The sequence below is a fragment of the Streptopelia decaocto genome, assembly GCF_964273445.1.
Source record: "Streptopelia decaocto genome assembly, chromosome: 1".
Taxonomy (NCBI): Eukaryota; Metazoa; Chordata; class Aves; order Columbiformes; family Columbidae; genus Streptopelia; species Streptopelia decaocto.
In genome coordinates, this window is record NC_138663.1 from 36,369,135 (window position 1) to 36,383,077 (window position 13,943).

The 13,943-nt window shown below is 39.7% G+C and overlaps 1 protein-coding gene across 5 annotated transcripts in view; it reads left to right on the forward strand.

The window, feature by feature from the left end:
- The first annotated feature begins 533 nt into the window (after nucleotides 1-533).
- Nucleotides 534-13,943, forward strand: part of TBK1 (TANK binding kinase 1) — a 30,324-nt gene continuing 16,914 nt past the window's right edge. Inside the window, exons 1-9 of one of the 5 annotated variants that reach the window (XM_082064652.1) lie at nucleotides 534-589; nucleotides 2,619-2,674; nucleotides 4,745-4,865; nucleotides 6,532-6,672; nucleotides 7,470-7,599; nucleotides 8,577-8,758; nucleotides 9,539-9,699; nucleotides 11,605-11,715; nucleotides 13,474-13,653. In XM_082064652.1, coding sequence (XP_081920778.1) covers nucleotides 4,779-4,865; nucleotides 6,532-6,672; nucleotides 7,470-7,599; nucleotides 8,577-8,758; nucleotides 9,539-9,699; nucleotides 11,605-11,715; nucleotides 13,474-13,653 — 992 coding nt within the window. In that variant the 5' untranslated portion in view covers nucleotides 534-589; nucleotides 2,619-2,674; nucleotides 4,745-4,778. Of the gene's footprint in view, nucleotides 590-765; nucleotides 1,511-1,757; nucleotides 1,781-2,618; nucleotides 2,675-3,229; nucleotides 3,401-4,744; nucleotides 4,866-6,531; nucleotides 6,673-7,469; nucleotides 7,600-8,576; nucleotides 8,759-9,538; nucleotides 9,700-11,604; nucleotides 11,716-13,473; nucleotides 13,654-13,943 lie in introns of those variants that run through there. The other 4 variants (XM_082064653.1, XM_082064654.1, XM_082064655.1 and 1 more) reach the window with 4 other exon arrangements.

A 13,943-nucleotide genomic window follows, 5' to 3' on the forward strand; every position in this document is an offset into this window, starting at 1 on the left:
TCCCGCCAGCCGACCCCGACAAACATGATTAAGGGAGTGGAGCATCTCCCTTACGAGGAAAAGCTGAGGGAGCTGGGTCTCTAGCTTGGAGGAGACTGAGGGGTGACCTCATTAATGTTTATAAATATGTAAAGGGTGCCACGAGGATGGAGCCAGGCTCTTCTCGGTGACAACTAATGATAGGACAAGGAGTAATGGGTTCAAACTGGAACACAGGAGTTTTCACTTAAATTTGAGAAGAAACTTCTTAACGGTGAGGGTGCCAGAACACTGGAACAGGCTGCCCAGGGAGGTTGTGGAGTCTCCTTCTCTGGAGATATTCTAAAACCTGCCTGGACACCTTCCTGTGTAGCCTCATCTCTGCTCCAGCAGGGGGACTGGACGAGAGGATCTTTCGAGGACCCTTCCAATCCCTGACATTCTGTGATTCTGTGGCCCCCGCGCACCTCAGCTGCGGGCGGGGACGGGCTGGGCAGGCCGGGAGGTACCCGCTGCCGAGGCGGCGCTTCTGCCGGCCCGCCTCTCCAGCGCCGCGGCAGGAAGCCGGAAGCGGCCGGGGCGCTGGGCAGGCAGGGCGAGAGGCGGCTCGGTGCGTGGGGCCGGGGCCGGTGGGCCGGGCAGGGTGAGGGGAGGCCGCGTCGCGTCGAGCCGAGCCTAGGTGGGCGGTGGCGGCGCGGAGGCAGCCGCTTCCCCTAGTCTGCCGCCGGTGGGGGTGGCGGGGGGAAGCGGCTTTCAACGCGCCGCCGCCGGGGCGAGGTGGTTTCGGTTGCCCGAGGTGGCGGCGGGGCCTTCCCGGGAGCTGCGGAGGGTCGCGGGCGGCGGCGGAGCCCCGTGAGGCTGCAGCGGGGCAGGCTGTGCGGGCCGAGCGGCCCCGCCCGCCAGGGGCCGGGCGGTGTCCGGCCCGCGGCCTCGGCGGCCAGCCCGGGGCTCCTCCCGTGCCCTGCTCGCCGTGACTTTTATCCCGTGAATGTCGGCAGGGCGCGGTGGATGCGACCCGTCAAATTTACTTTTGGAATCGGAAAGGGAGGTGGGGAAAGCTGAGCCGGCGTATGTTTGCCTGCGGTTTGTGTAAAGCTTTCCCCAGGTAGCGGCATCACCTCTGTGGTTTGTAGAAGTTGTTAAACTTTTACCTCAGGAGCGATGTCCTGCTGTGGAGATGGGCTCCAGCACTGAGTCCTCCACACCCCACGTTTCTGGGTGTGGGGCTGGCCGGGTTGCTCAGGCCACCCGTGGCCCGTCAGAGCCTTCAGGACCTGCTGCCCCTGGCAAAGGCCGAGGCCTGTTCTCCCGTTATGGACTGGAAACGCGGTGGTGATGAGCAGCACTGAAGCCAGGCTTGACATTTGTTTTGTGGGCCTTTGGAGTGTGTGCTGTTTCATTTGGGTTCAAGCAGCACCTTGTGTGGCCCGGAGCAGGGTATTTTGGTAATTCAAATACTAGCTGTTGGACTGGAAACCCCCTGGAAGGAGGTCAGGTCAAGGGAGCAGGGATAAAAAGCAGGAATTTCAGGGTGAGTAACTTACTTTCTAGGCATTAAGAAAGGGCATACAGGAAAGTATAATCCCTTCATGTTTACCAGACTGTATAATGCTAACATAACATTTATTTGGCACCTCAGCACCTTGCCTGTCAGCTTTGATTGCATATAGGATCTTGCCTGTAGACAGAAAGAGCCTTTGCTTTAACTCCATCATCTGCCCCTGCTTGCCTGGTGAACTTGTACATTGCAGCTGTTAACAGGGGAAGTACCTACTTTGTGTGCACATCCCACATGCCTGAGGTAACAGCAAATTTCTTGCCGTTAATTAGAAGCAGAGAGTACTCCTGCTTCAAAGCACTGAGAGTTGGAAAAAAGCTATCACATTAGCGATGCAGTCTTTTTCTATTACAATTTCCTTTGCTGACAAGTAAAGAAGTAGTAGCATTACCAGAAGCAGATAAATATATTAAAAAAAAAAACGAACATCCCCCAGACCCTTGAAATTCTAATGAATCATGGGGGACAGTAGGTCAAACTGCTGATAGGAGAAAAATACCTGTAGATATGTGTAGGGAACTTCTGACTCATCTAGTATCAGATGTAATGACCTTAAGTGAGGAAATAGAAAGTTCAGCATTAAATCTAGTGACAGGACCAATCTCAGAGATGTATTTTTTTAAAATGAAACTCTTAGTGAATTGATTTAGAAAGGTAATGGAAGATGTGAACAGAAAACTCAGCAAATGCGGAGTGTTTAGTAAAGATTGTTCTGAATCAGTCTAAGAAAGGAAACATGTTAAAGGAGGTCTAACATGTTATATAAGGTGTTTAATCAAATTTATTATAATCTGAATATTAAAATCAAAGCGGAGTGAGACTTTATGCCTTCAAAGTGAAGACTACTAAAAGAGCATAGACTTTGTTATTATTATGAAAATAGTATTTTTACAAATAATGTGTAATAGTGGACTTTGATTTGGCACTGGATATTTACCCTGGAATTAGTACTTACATAATTATATCTCTACTTTTACAAGTGAAAAAAAAACAGACCTTGAGAACTCATTAGTGACTTGCTGTTTTGTTTGGTTTGGTTTTTTTTAATCCATCTAATGATATTCAACCTCATTTGTTGCAGGCTTGTTTTGTTTTCACCCATTGATCTTCATGCAAATTTAATTAGAAAGTAAAAAGGTAAAGGAAGAGAGCTGATCTTGTGCATGAGCTACCTCATCTCTATCACTTTGGGCAAGATAATAATTCAGTCTCTAATAGACTGCTAATATTTTTAGTATTTGAATAGTCATCGTTGGAGAAACTGTGTTTACTTAGTCCTTCTGTGCACTATCTGTCTGCTTAGAAAAGGATTCATTATGTTTCTGTGTCTTGGTATGGGTCTTATGAGTGTTGCTTTGAAATATATTACAAAATACATGTTTACTGGTAATGTACCAGCTGGCTTGCTAAAAGCAGGGTTCTAATTATGAGGAATTTTTTAGCTTGGATATTTTTCAAATGGTTTACAGAGTGGGCTGTGTGTTATTTCCTTGCAGACCTCTTCCTTGCTTTCTGTGCCTGCGTCAGAGATCGCTCCTCGGCACCTACAGTAATTTCTAGATGGGAGAAGTTGTCTTATTCTGCTATTGCAAATTGTCTTGTCAGAGTTAACTGAGAATTATAAGGGTTTAGGGTACGTTCTTGGGTTTGTTTGGTTCAGACTTGAGATGAAACCCTTTAATTCCCTTCTAGACATTAAGAACTTTATCTAGATTTTAAAAATGGTGTTGCTGAATGACTGAATTTAGTTTGGAGCGATGTCAGTTCTTTGCTTGTGTTGTGGCATTCTCTATGCTACATGTAGTTGCCTGGATGTCTTGGGACAGCTTTGCAAGAAACTCCTCGTCTTACATGAGCAAATAGGTAAATGAAAGTATGAAATCCGCAGTCGCTAAGCATAGAGAACTGTCTTCGAAGTCATGAGGAAATGTCTGTCTCTGCGGTGTGACATGGGTTATGACCAGGGACAGTGCACAGGCCGGTGCTGCCGTGGCTGGGGTGGTGGCCACACTGTGGATTCCTCCGCTCCCCTGCAGCCCATGTGGTGTGGCTTTGGGTGCTGTCAGCTGGTGCACTGAGGAGCTCTCAAAAATGCAAACCACTTTCTCATAACAAACACACACAGGAAATTCTGTCAAAGCTCTTCTTCCAGTAGTTACAGGAAAGGCTTTTTCTGTTTGTTTCTTCTGAGTATCACTTAGCTGTTATCAACTAACATGGGTTGATGCGGGGTCCTCTGCCAGGCTGTGAAGAAAGGCCGCTGGTGTAGGGCCTTCCCCTGGTCTGGTTCCTGTTTTGCTTGTAGTATTTTTTAGATCTGGGGAGCTACATCTTTGATCTTAGTGCATTTTGCTAGATTTAATGGCAAAATGAGTGCTTTATTTAAACCAAAATGGTAAGGTTATTCACCTGCAGCTTCTGCTGTTTTGGCAAAGGGGGAAATCTGGCAGTTCTAATGTTTATTTAAATTGATTTAATTTAATGAAACTTTTTTTTTTCTCTTTCCTTTGAATCTGCGAAGTGTCTGACGGTTTAAGTTTCAGGAAGGGTGGGGAAGCCAGGCTGTCTTTCTAGAAATCATGTGACATACCGAATGTTAAATTTTAGAAATGCCCCTTCCAGTAGTAGTTGGTAGTTCTAGCAAGTAGCTGAAAAGAATTGTGTTAATTGTGACTTTTATCTAGCTCATGTAAAAATAGCTTTTTGTAAGTAGTTAGTCCAGTTACTTTACAGTTGTACTGAAGTGCAATTTCCAGAGCCAAAGTGATCTAAAAGATCTATGTACGTATCTGCCATAATCACTAATGTCTGTTCTTTGGCATATATACTAAAAAATGGAATTCAGTTACAGGTCTTGCTTATTTTCAGAAGATGTTGTGCAAGCATTTTTGACCCTTTCCTATAGTTTTTGTTACTGTGTCATGTAAACGCCTGTGTACAACAGAAGAGGAATTAAAAAGCTTTAACTTTTCCAGTTGATTTTTCAAACAAAGTTTGGGGAGTAAAGACCTCAAATGCAGGGAGATGTTGTGTCTATGGCATTAGTTTTGATTGTTGAGCTTGGTTTTTTTTGTCCTATTATTCTTCTGCTTGGTTGTTCTTAATCATATCTATAGGTCTTTGGAGTTGTGGTTGTTTGTTTGGGTTTTTTTCCCCCCCATATTTTACTACATTATAATACTATATTTTTAACCTTCTGTTTTTAAGGTGAAAAAGAAAACTGTCTAATCAAAGAGCAAAGATGCAGAGCACTCCGAATTACCTCTGGCTGTTGTCTGACATTCTAGGACAGGGAGCTACTGCAAATGTTTTTCGGGGACGACATAAGGTTTGTGAGGAATTAGTAATCTGAATAACACATAAAATTGAAACGTTTTCATACGTGAATAGCGTCATGAAATCAATGACAAGCTGTTCAAGATTTAGGCCTAAAGCAAATATATCTTTATAACTTAATACTTAGTTTTAAATTTTTAATATTCATCTGTCAAATTAGAGTTCTATACAGTTATTTCTCAGTATTTGTTTTAAATATTACATGATTTGTCCTTGTAAAATACTAACTTATTAATTCTTCATTCCTTCATTCTTCAGTTTTGTGGAAATAATACTCCTTGCTTAAGAATATAAATAGAAATACAAGTCTTATCAATTTTTTTTTACATGATATGTTATTTTTGGTTTTGTTAAATTATATTTTTGTAGTTTTTCCCTGTTCTTTTAAACCCCATTTCTTGTGATTTTTATGATTTTGTACCATAAGTGAAGTATTCTTACATATTGTCATATGATCACGAGATAAAGTTGCTGTTAATCTTTGTGTGTAAGTCAATACTTCATACGTGTCCAGGATACCATCTTGGTGACATACCTTGAGTAATCAGTACAAAATGGTACATATTGGAGCAGTTTTGCCATGTAAATTATATACTGATGTATATATTGTAACCTGAGTGAGGGGCTAAAATGACCTTACTTGTGTAGCTCATTCCATTCCTGTGAATTTCAGGATACGTCTCACAAAATAAATATAAGCCTAATTGTGAAAGTAACCTTCCCTTATAGTAACGATGGTCTATTTGAGATCAACGTGAAATTATCTATAAGCTACAGTGTTTCTATGTGTCGTACAACACAACCAGTCTACGCGCAGGAAGGCTTTGTCCCTAGAAAGAATCTGTTGCACAAAGGATGCTAATGTACGCTTGTTCCTAGAGTGGGCACAGGGAGGTTCTTTGCCCTAAGAGGGACAGAAGTTGCACTCAGCCAGTGCTGTGGGTGCCTGAGCATGTTGAGGCTTAGTCCCACCTGAGATCTTAAGTCTCTGATTAAGCTCATGACTCTGGCTCCTGTCACTTATTATGTGGGTAGGAATTGTTTCAGGATTTTGCATGGTGGTACATAGTGCTCAACTCTGCCTGCTTTGAAAAAACAAAACAAAGCTAACCAAAACAAACAAAAACCTAAACTGCTTTATCAGTATAAACAGAACAATAAAGAAAAAGAGAGCAGCGTTCAGCTTCTGAAAGTTGTGTCTTAAATTAAGCAAGCCAAGATTCTCAATTGTAGTATGTTCGTGTCTCTTACTGATTTGTGCAAGTGGCTTACCTCTTGCTGAAAAAATGTTTTTCAGCTAAGTTTATGGGTCATTCTTAAACATGTAGCCTTTGTTACACTTAACTGTTCTATATTTTAAAAGCACTTATATTTTGTGGGCCAACCTTGAGTTTCTGTTTTGCTAGTCTGTTTGCTTCTAGTCTGTTTTAAGGTAAACAAATACATATATATATATACACACATATATATATATATATAATTTTTTTAGTAGCATCTTAATTCCCACCTTAACACAAAATACTATTTTGAGCTATTTCTAATCTTAGTATGCTCGTATGCACAACAGAAGTTCTCAAAAAGCTTGGATAATGGGTGTGTGTACATTTACAGTCTTATGCTTTTGTTTGATTAGTGATTTGTCTGTTTGTTTTGAACAGAAAACTGGGGATTTATATGCTGTCAAAGTATTTAACAGTTTAAGTTTCCTTCGTCCTGTCGATGTTCAGATGCGAGAGTTTGAAGTACTGAAGAAATTAAATCATAAGAACATTGTCAAATTGTTTGCTATTGAAGAAGAGGTAATGAATTGTTGTGGTTGTGATCTGAGATGCATGGGAGTAACCAGAGTAACTGCATTTTTGCTTTATCATTTACTATAGAGGATTAAGCTACGTTTTTAAAGAATGGTGACATATATGATGATATAAATACTCTTACACAAGCACCACTGTTTTTTCTTTATTTCTTTTTGTTGTTGAAAGAATGTGCTTGCTTTCAATGTTTAGGCATAGGTTATGATTCTTCAAAGCCAACTCAAGCCACTGTCCTAAGCATTATTTTGAATTAGGACTTTTAAGCTATCTACATGTATGGATATTTAATACATACTGGTAGCTGGAGGTATTTCAGTATTCCTGACAATTTTATGCTTTTGCTTTCTAACCAAGTAAAATAATAACGTAGGACATGTGGAACTGTATGTTAGTATGAATTGCAGTGGTTGTCCTGAAACTGAGACTCATCAGTTGAAGTGACCCAGATGCTGAGATTAGGAAAGAGGAAAGAAGGACAATTGCTGCTCTCTGCTCTTCTGTGCTGTAGTCTCTCATTTGTCCACTCATCAATGTGCTGTCAACCCTCTAAATGCCTAGAACTTGAGGCTTTCTTAATTTTATTCCCCCTCTTCAAGTTAGAATACATGAAACAATGTAAAAATTCATCTGCGCTTCTTTAGAAGAATATCACCAGAATGGGATTTATGATCTAGCTACAGATTTTTTTTTTTTTTTTTAAAGTAAGATCCTGAGGTTATGTGTAATTTCTGATATTGTTTTCATAATAGTCACAGACTTACCTTTTCTAATTTTTTTTCTAGACAACAACTAGACACAAAGTACTAGTTATGGAATTTTGTCCATGTGGGAGTTTATATACAGTTTTAGAAGAGCCGTCTAATGCCTTTGGTTTGCCAGAATCTGAGTTCTTAATTGTTTTGAGAGATGTGGGTATGTAGACTTTACTCTTTAGTCTAATCTGTTGACTGAAAAATGAACTCATACTTGTTTTGTGTATCTTGAAACAGCATGAGATGAGGAATTCAAATTATTATCAACTAATTGAATAAATTAATATGGTCATATGGAGTCAGATCTTTTATGTCTGTATTGGTACAGATAGCTGTATTAAGAAGCCATTTCTGTTTAAAGCATTATTATGATTCTTTTTTGTTTGTTTCTTTCAAGGTAATTTGTCACATGTTGAACTGATTTCTAGTGATTTTTCAGCCTGGGGAAGAGAAGACTCCAGGGAAACCTTATGGTGGCCTTTCAGTACTTAAAAGTGGCCTCTGAGAAAGATGGGGACAGACTTTTTAGTAGGGTTTTTAGCAACAGAACAAGGGGTAATAGTTTTAAACTAAAAGAGGGGAGATTAAGGCTAGATATGAGGAAGAAATTTTTTACAACGAGGGTGGTGAAACACTGCCACAGGTTACCCAGAGAGGTGGTAGATGCCCCATCCCCACAGACATTCCAGGCCAGGCTGGATGGGGCTCTGAGCAACCTGATCTAGTTGAAGATGTCCCTGCTCATTGCAGGGGGTTGGACTAGATGACCTCTAAAGGCCCCTTTTAATCAAAATTATTATACGATTCTATAATTAATCTCAGAAGAGTAAATTAGAAAAATAAGGAGGTTTACCTCTGTCTGCCTGTTACAAAATTTTCATCTGTTACTTTATGGGAAAAATGTTGCTGAGAGCAAGAAATACTGTAATTCAGCTGTTTGAAAGAAAAAAGGCAAAAACGCTTAGAATATTCTCTGGTTCAGATCTTTTTGTTAATGGAGTGTCCCTTCTCATTCCCATTTCCCAATGAGAAAGTAAACATATATGTCTCTGAGCCTCAGTTCACAATTCAATGTATGTGCAGTCCATGTCAACATACATACATAAATTCTGGTTTTTGTTTTGTTTTTAATTGAAGTGGCTGGGATGAATCATCTCCGGGAGAATGGAATAGTGCATCGTGACATCAAACCAGGCAACATAATGCGTGTTATAGGTGAAGATGGTCAGTCTGTTTACAAACTTACAGACTTTGGTGCTGCAAGAGAACTTGAAGATGATGAACAATTTGTTTCTCTCTATGGGACAGAAGAGTATTTAGTAAGCCCATATGATTTCACTTTCTGTTAAAGTTGGAAGCCTGGGGCCCTTTCTGATGAGAGTTGAGTAGGTGAAGATCAGACTGTTGGGAATTAGTATTTAAACTTTTGTATTATAATTGTATGTATAACTTTCCACCTTTTTCACCTTGGGTCATGCCAGTTCTGCTGCTGGTCTGAGCACAATAGCCTTTAAGTAATTTCCATGTCCAACTTCCACTGTTGCCTTGTGTGAAAAGAAGAACAATAGTATTTTAGTTATGAACGTCTTTGCCTTTATCTCTGTAGATATTTTTCAGTTTGTATTTGAGCTACTTGGGTGATGTTGGGTGTAGTTAAGGTACGCTTACTTGACAGTTAACCAAAGAGAGGCAGGCAGAGAAGCATCAATACAAACACCTTAGGCATAATTGTCTTCCTGCCATGTTTTCCCACATGTAGTATCATAACTGATAGTCTACCCTGCTATGGATCTTTTTCTAATTTGGTTTCTGTTGTTTCAAAATCATCTGGGGCAATACTGGCTATCTCCTCTTCAGTTGTGTCTTATTCTAGTAGTCAAACTTTAGCTAAATTTTTAAGTATTTTTTGCAAACCTTTAATAAAAGTGACTGTCTTACCTAGGAGCACTTTTGTGATATTCTGTCAGAATAAATTAAGCAAATTCTATGATACAAGCTAACTTCGCTTTTCAATTAAAGAGCTGAAAGTTTAGAATGTTTCTTTATATTGTTCATATGGCAATTCTGACTTCTTATTTTTTCCGTTTCTTTCTCTTTAGCATCCTGATATGTATGAGCGAGCAGTTTTGAGGAAAGAGCATCAGAAAAAGTACGGAGCAACAGTTGATCTGTGGAGCATAGGAGTGACCTTTTACCATGCTGCAACAGGGAGTTTGCCTTTCCGACCCTTTGAAGGACCTCGTAGAAACAAGGAAGTGATGTAGGTAATTTAGAAGGAGAATTTTATCTGTGAATTTTATCCATGAAATGCTTTTTATCAAGAAATCCTACACATATATAGTAAACATTAAAGTAGTGAAAATATTGAAGGAAAAACATTTTGTAACGTTGTTGTGGTTTAACCGCAGTAGGCAGCTGAGAACCATACAGCTCTTTGTTCGCTCCCCTGCAGTGGGAGGGGGAAGAGAGTTGGAAGGGTAAAAGTGTGAAAACTCGTGGGTTGAGATAAAGACAGTTTAATAAGTTAAAAAAAAAAAAAAATAAAGCTACCAAACCCACCACCTCCCCCTACTCTCTAAACCCAAAGGAAAACAAAAACAAGTGATGCGAAAAAAAAAAAACCCGATTGATTGCTCACCACCAGCCAACTGATGCCCAGTCAGTCCCTGAGCAACTACTGCCTTGGCAAACGTCCCTCCCCAGGTTTTATTACTGAGCATGATGTCATTTGGTGTGGAAAATCCCTTGGGGAACACAGCTGTCCTGCCTGTGTCCTCCTCCAACTTCTGCCACCCCCAGCCTACTTGCTGGCAGGGCAGTGTGAGAATCAGAAAGGGCCTTGATGCTGTGTAAGCACTGTTCAGCAATGGCTAAAACATCCCTGAGTTATCAACACTGCTTTGGTCACAAATCCAAACACAGCACCATATGAGCCTCTATGAAGAAAATTAACTGTATCCTAGCCAAAACCAGTACAAACATTTTGCTTCAACAAGGATTTTACTGTGTGGCACCTTAAGACCTAAACTTAACATCAGAGCTTCCTCAAAATACTAATGGTTTTTCCACACATATTTCATTTACCATGGCACTAGGCTGTGGTGTATATAACTTGGATATTCAGGCAAAATTACTATGTTCTAAACCAGGTTTTCAGTCCTGCAAATTTTTGTTGCCCCTTAAATGATTGTTTTCCCAGGCAGCCTTGAAACGCATGCGCTGCTCATGAGACTGACATTTTTTCAGTAGCAGAGTTGTGGACTGTGGCTGAAGATAACAGGAATAGCTCTTGAATGGGAAACAGATGTTGTATCTATGACGTGCTGGTAGGAATAGATTCCTGTTTCATCTTAGTGTAGTTCTATTTTGTTGCTGTTGTGTGTGTTGCGTTTAAAAAATAAAGCAAGGTGGTACCTGGGTACCTCTGATACGCTGATAACATCTCTGCTGCGATACTCCTTGCAAAGCTGACTCCAGTTTTCTTGGTTTAAGGAACTGCCAACAGGCATTCTTCTTGTTGTATGCACTTGCAAGATAAGCAAGGAACATATGTTTTGTATGTACCTCATCCTCCAAAAAGAGAAAACACAACTGAAATTTTTGGTTGGAAAAATCCTATCACTCCTGATTAATTTCATGAGACACTTGAGAAATACTAGTCTGTTTGGTATAGACAATGCCAAATTGCTAGGTGTTTCCAAGTTAAAGGAATTTCTCAAAGCCTGCCTCCTGTTCCTTCTTTATTCCCAAATACCTTGGTGGTGGCTGTTATCTCTTGCCATTGAACATGCTAGAAGTTAGTAATGTAAATGCCTAAATTGAACTGCCTTGGAAATCTGACTTTGATTAGTTAACACTCCTGAAAAAACTTCAGCTTCCTTCAGTGATGCCTGAAATATCTCCTACATTTTTTCCAAATCTGAAGTAGATGAAGTTGCTTCTTCAACATGCCCCAAAGTGTTTCCTTTACATTGTTTATTATTTAAGCACCACTCTCTGTCAGCTTGTAAGTGAAGCTTCCTAATCATTGCACCACCTATGAATTTAGGCCAACCTGTTGTGTAGAATTTATATTATGGATATCCCATTGGGGATTAGTTACAAGACCTATGTATGTATAAGAGATAGTAGCTGAAGTCTCTATTATTTTTATGATATATTGCAGGTATAAAATAATCACCGGAAAGCCTTCTGGTGCTATTTCTGGGATACAGAAAGCAGAAAATGGACCAATTGAGTGGAGCTGGGAGATGCCTGTTTCTTGCAGTCTTTCAAAGTAAGTTTGAACTTCTCACAGCGTGTTTCAATGCTACATGATTGGGCTTTTCTGGTTATTCTCTCAGGATTGGGTCTTTGGAACAGAGATCTGGCTGTTGCAGTTGTTTTCTTTAAACTCTTCCATCAATTGGTATAGTTCACTATTAGGTTATCAAGTGTTTTTCTTCCGATCTGTCCAAATAGTTTTATGACTGCTAATTTACAAGTGAACACCTGAGAATCTGAAGTGGTATGAGTAGAAGAAAGATTATTACTATCTTTTCTCCACTCTCAGGAAGGAGTATGAAGATTTAGCAAACTTTGAAGTGATACCCGCCCCCCCCCCCCCGCTTCTTGCAACAATGTGACTTCAGATATTAAAAAGATTAGGCAGTAGGAAGGAAATGATAAGGCAGTTCTGAGACTTGCATTTTTGCCAGAGAACATTTCATGTCAGCACATTTTAACATGTTTTTGTAGTATCTTTTAGGATTTTTTTCTTATCATATTTTTGCTTCATATGTCATAATACTCAGTAGGAAGAGCCATAGAAGATCTAATCTCAACATGATCTTAAAAACACCTCCCATAACCCACTTATCTGTTTATTTTCCTGAGACTTTTTCAGTACTTTAAAATTATTACTTTAATGGTAAAGTGAGACAGAAACTGTTCTGTCACTCTAGAAACAAACTTTTCTGAAAGTCAGATAAGATCCATAAGAGGTGTAGAGTGAAAGTCTGGTTTGTATCAGTTCATTAGTTTACAGTGTGCAGAACTAGCAATTTATATGTAATTTTCACGATAGTGCTCAGTTGTTTCCTTTGCTTACTCCATACAATTGAAGTGATTTAAATTTGAAAGGAAGCATGTTTTTTTTTAATTAAACATCTGTTTACAGTAATATTTTGAAGTAGCATTTAATCAGCTTTTACTGTTTAGTACTAAAGTGAGCTTAAACACAGCATCCGCTGACCTGTAATGGGGCCATCAGTGTGCTTGTAACCCACTGGAGCTTGCTTCAGAATGTTACCAGTTTTACTGCTGGATTCAGGTTTGATACATACATAATATTTAAACTTTGAAGAGGTTGTTAATGATAACATAGAAGTGGCATCCATAAAGGTCCTTGCAATTCAGATTCTCAAAGTAGAAATACAAGAAATTTAAGCTGGCCTTTCTCCTAGAATAGTAATGACTGTAAGGCAAGAGTTGTACATATTTCTTTGCAGCAGTTGAGCTGCGTCTGTGGAGTGCTTATTTAGCCCTGTGTCAATCAGGATGAATTCTGTTAGTGTTGACAATTTAAATAATGAGTCTTTGCTAACCCAGCTGATTTCAATTGAAAGCAACATAGTGTCCTCACACAAGCAGCTCAGCCAGCAAACCATAAATGACAGTAGCTTCCTTCAAAGTGATAAATGGTGGTGTGTGAGGTGAGCTGGGTTAAAGACTATTGCCCAGCCGTGGTAGAAGGTGACCTTAGCTCTACAATGTAGTCTTTAAATTGCATGCCATTTTTCCAATGCCTATGAAATTTGTCAGATATTAAGGAAAAAATATTTTGTAGTTGAGTCTAAAAAGGAAAGAGATAAAGTATGTGTATTAATGAAAAACAATAAACATTACCATTGAACATTTTGTTGTTCAGTAGAGGGAAAAATAAGTAAAAAAGCTCTGGATATTCTTCAAGGATAATAGGTTTGTATTCATGAGATGTGTCCAATGAAGGTCAAAGTAGATCCAAGTTGTCTTGTGTCTTCCTGGTGTCCTCTAGGGGTTTGCAAGTACTGCTCACACCTGTCCTTGCGAATATTCTTGAAGCAGACCAGGAAAAGTGCTGGGGATTTGACCAGTTTTTTGCAGAGACAAGTGATATACTGCACCGAATAATAATCCACATCTTTTCACTACAGCAGATGACCTTGCACAAAGTTTATATTCACAGCTATAATACGTAAGTGTTCTCTCTGTTTTCATTTCTTTGCTGATATTCGGGCGAACGTTACTGTGACCTGAGATCACCAGTGTTACAAATTCGGTAGCCTTTCCTTGGTGGTTTATCTGTGGAAGTGAAAGCTTGTAATTCTTCTGTGTATTCACAGTGCATAGAAGCACGTTGATCATAAAATATTTCTAATAAAAATAAAATAATTGAAGGTCAAGTCAACTGATCTTAAATTTGGTCTTAATCAGTGACAGAACACACAATCCTTGATATGTTACAAGGTGTCTCTGTTCTTAATG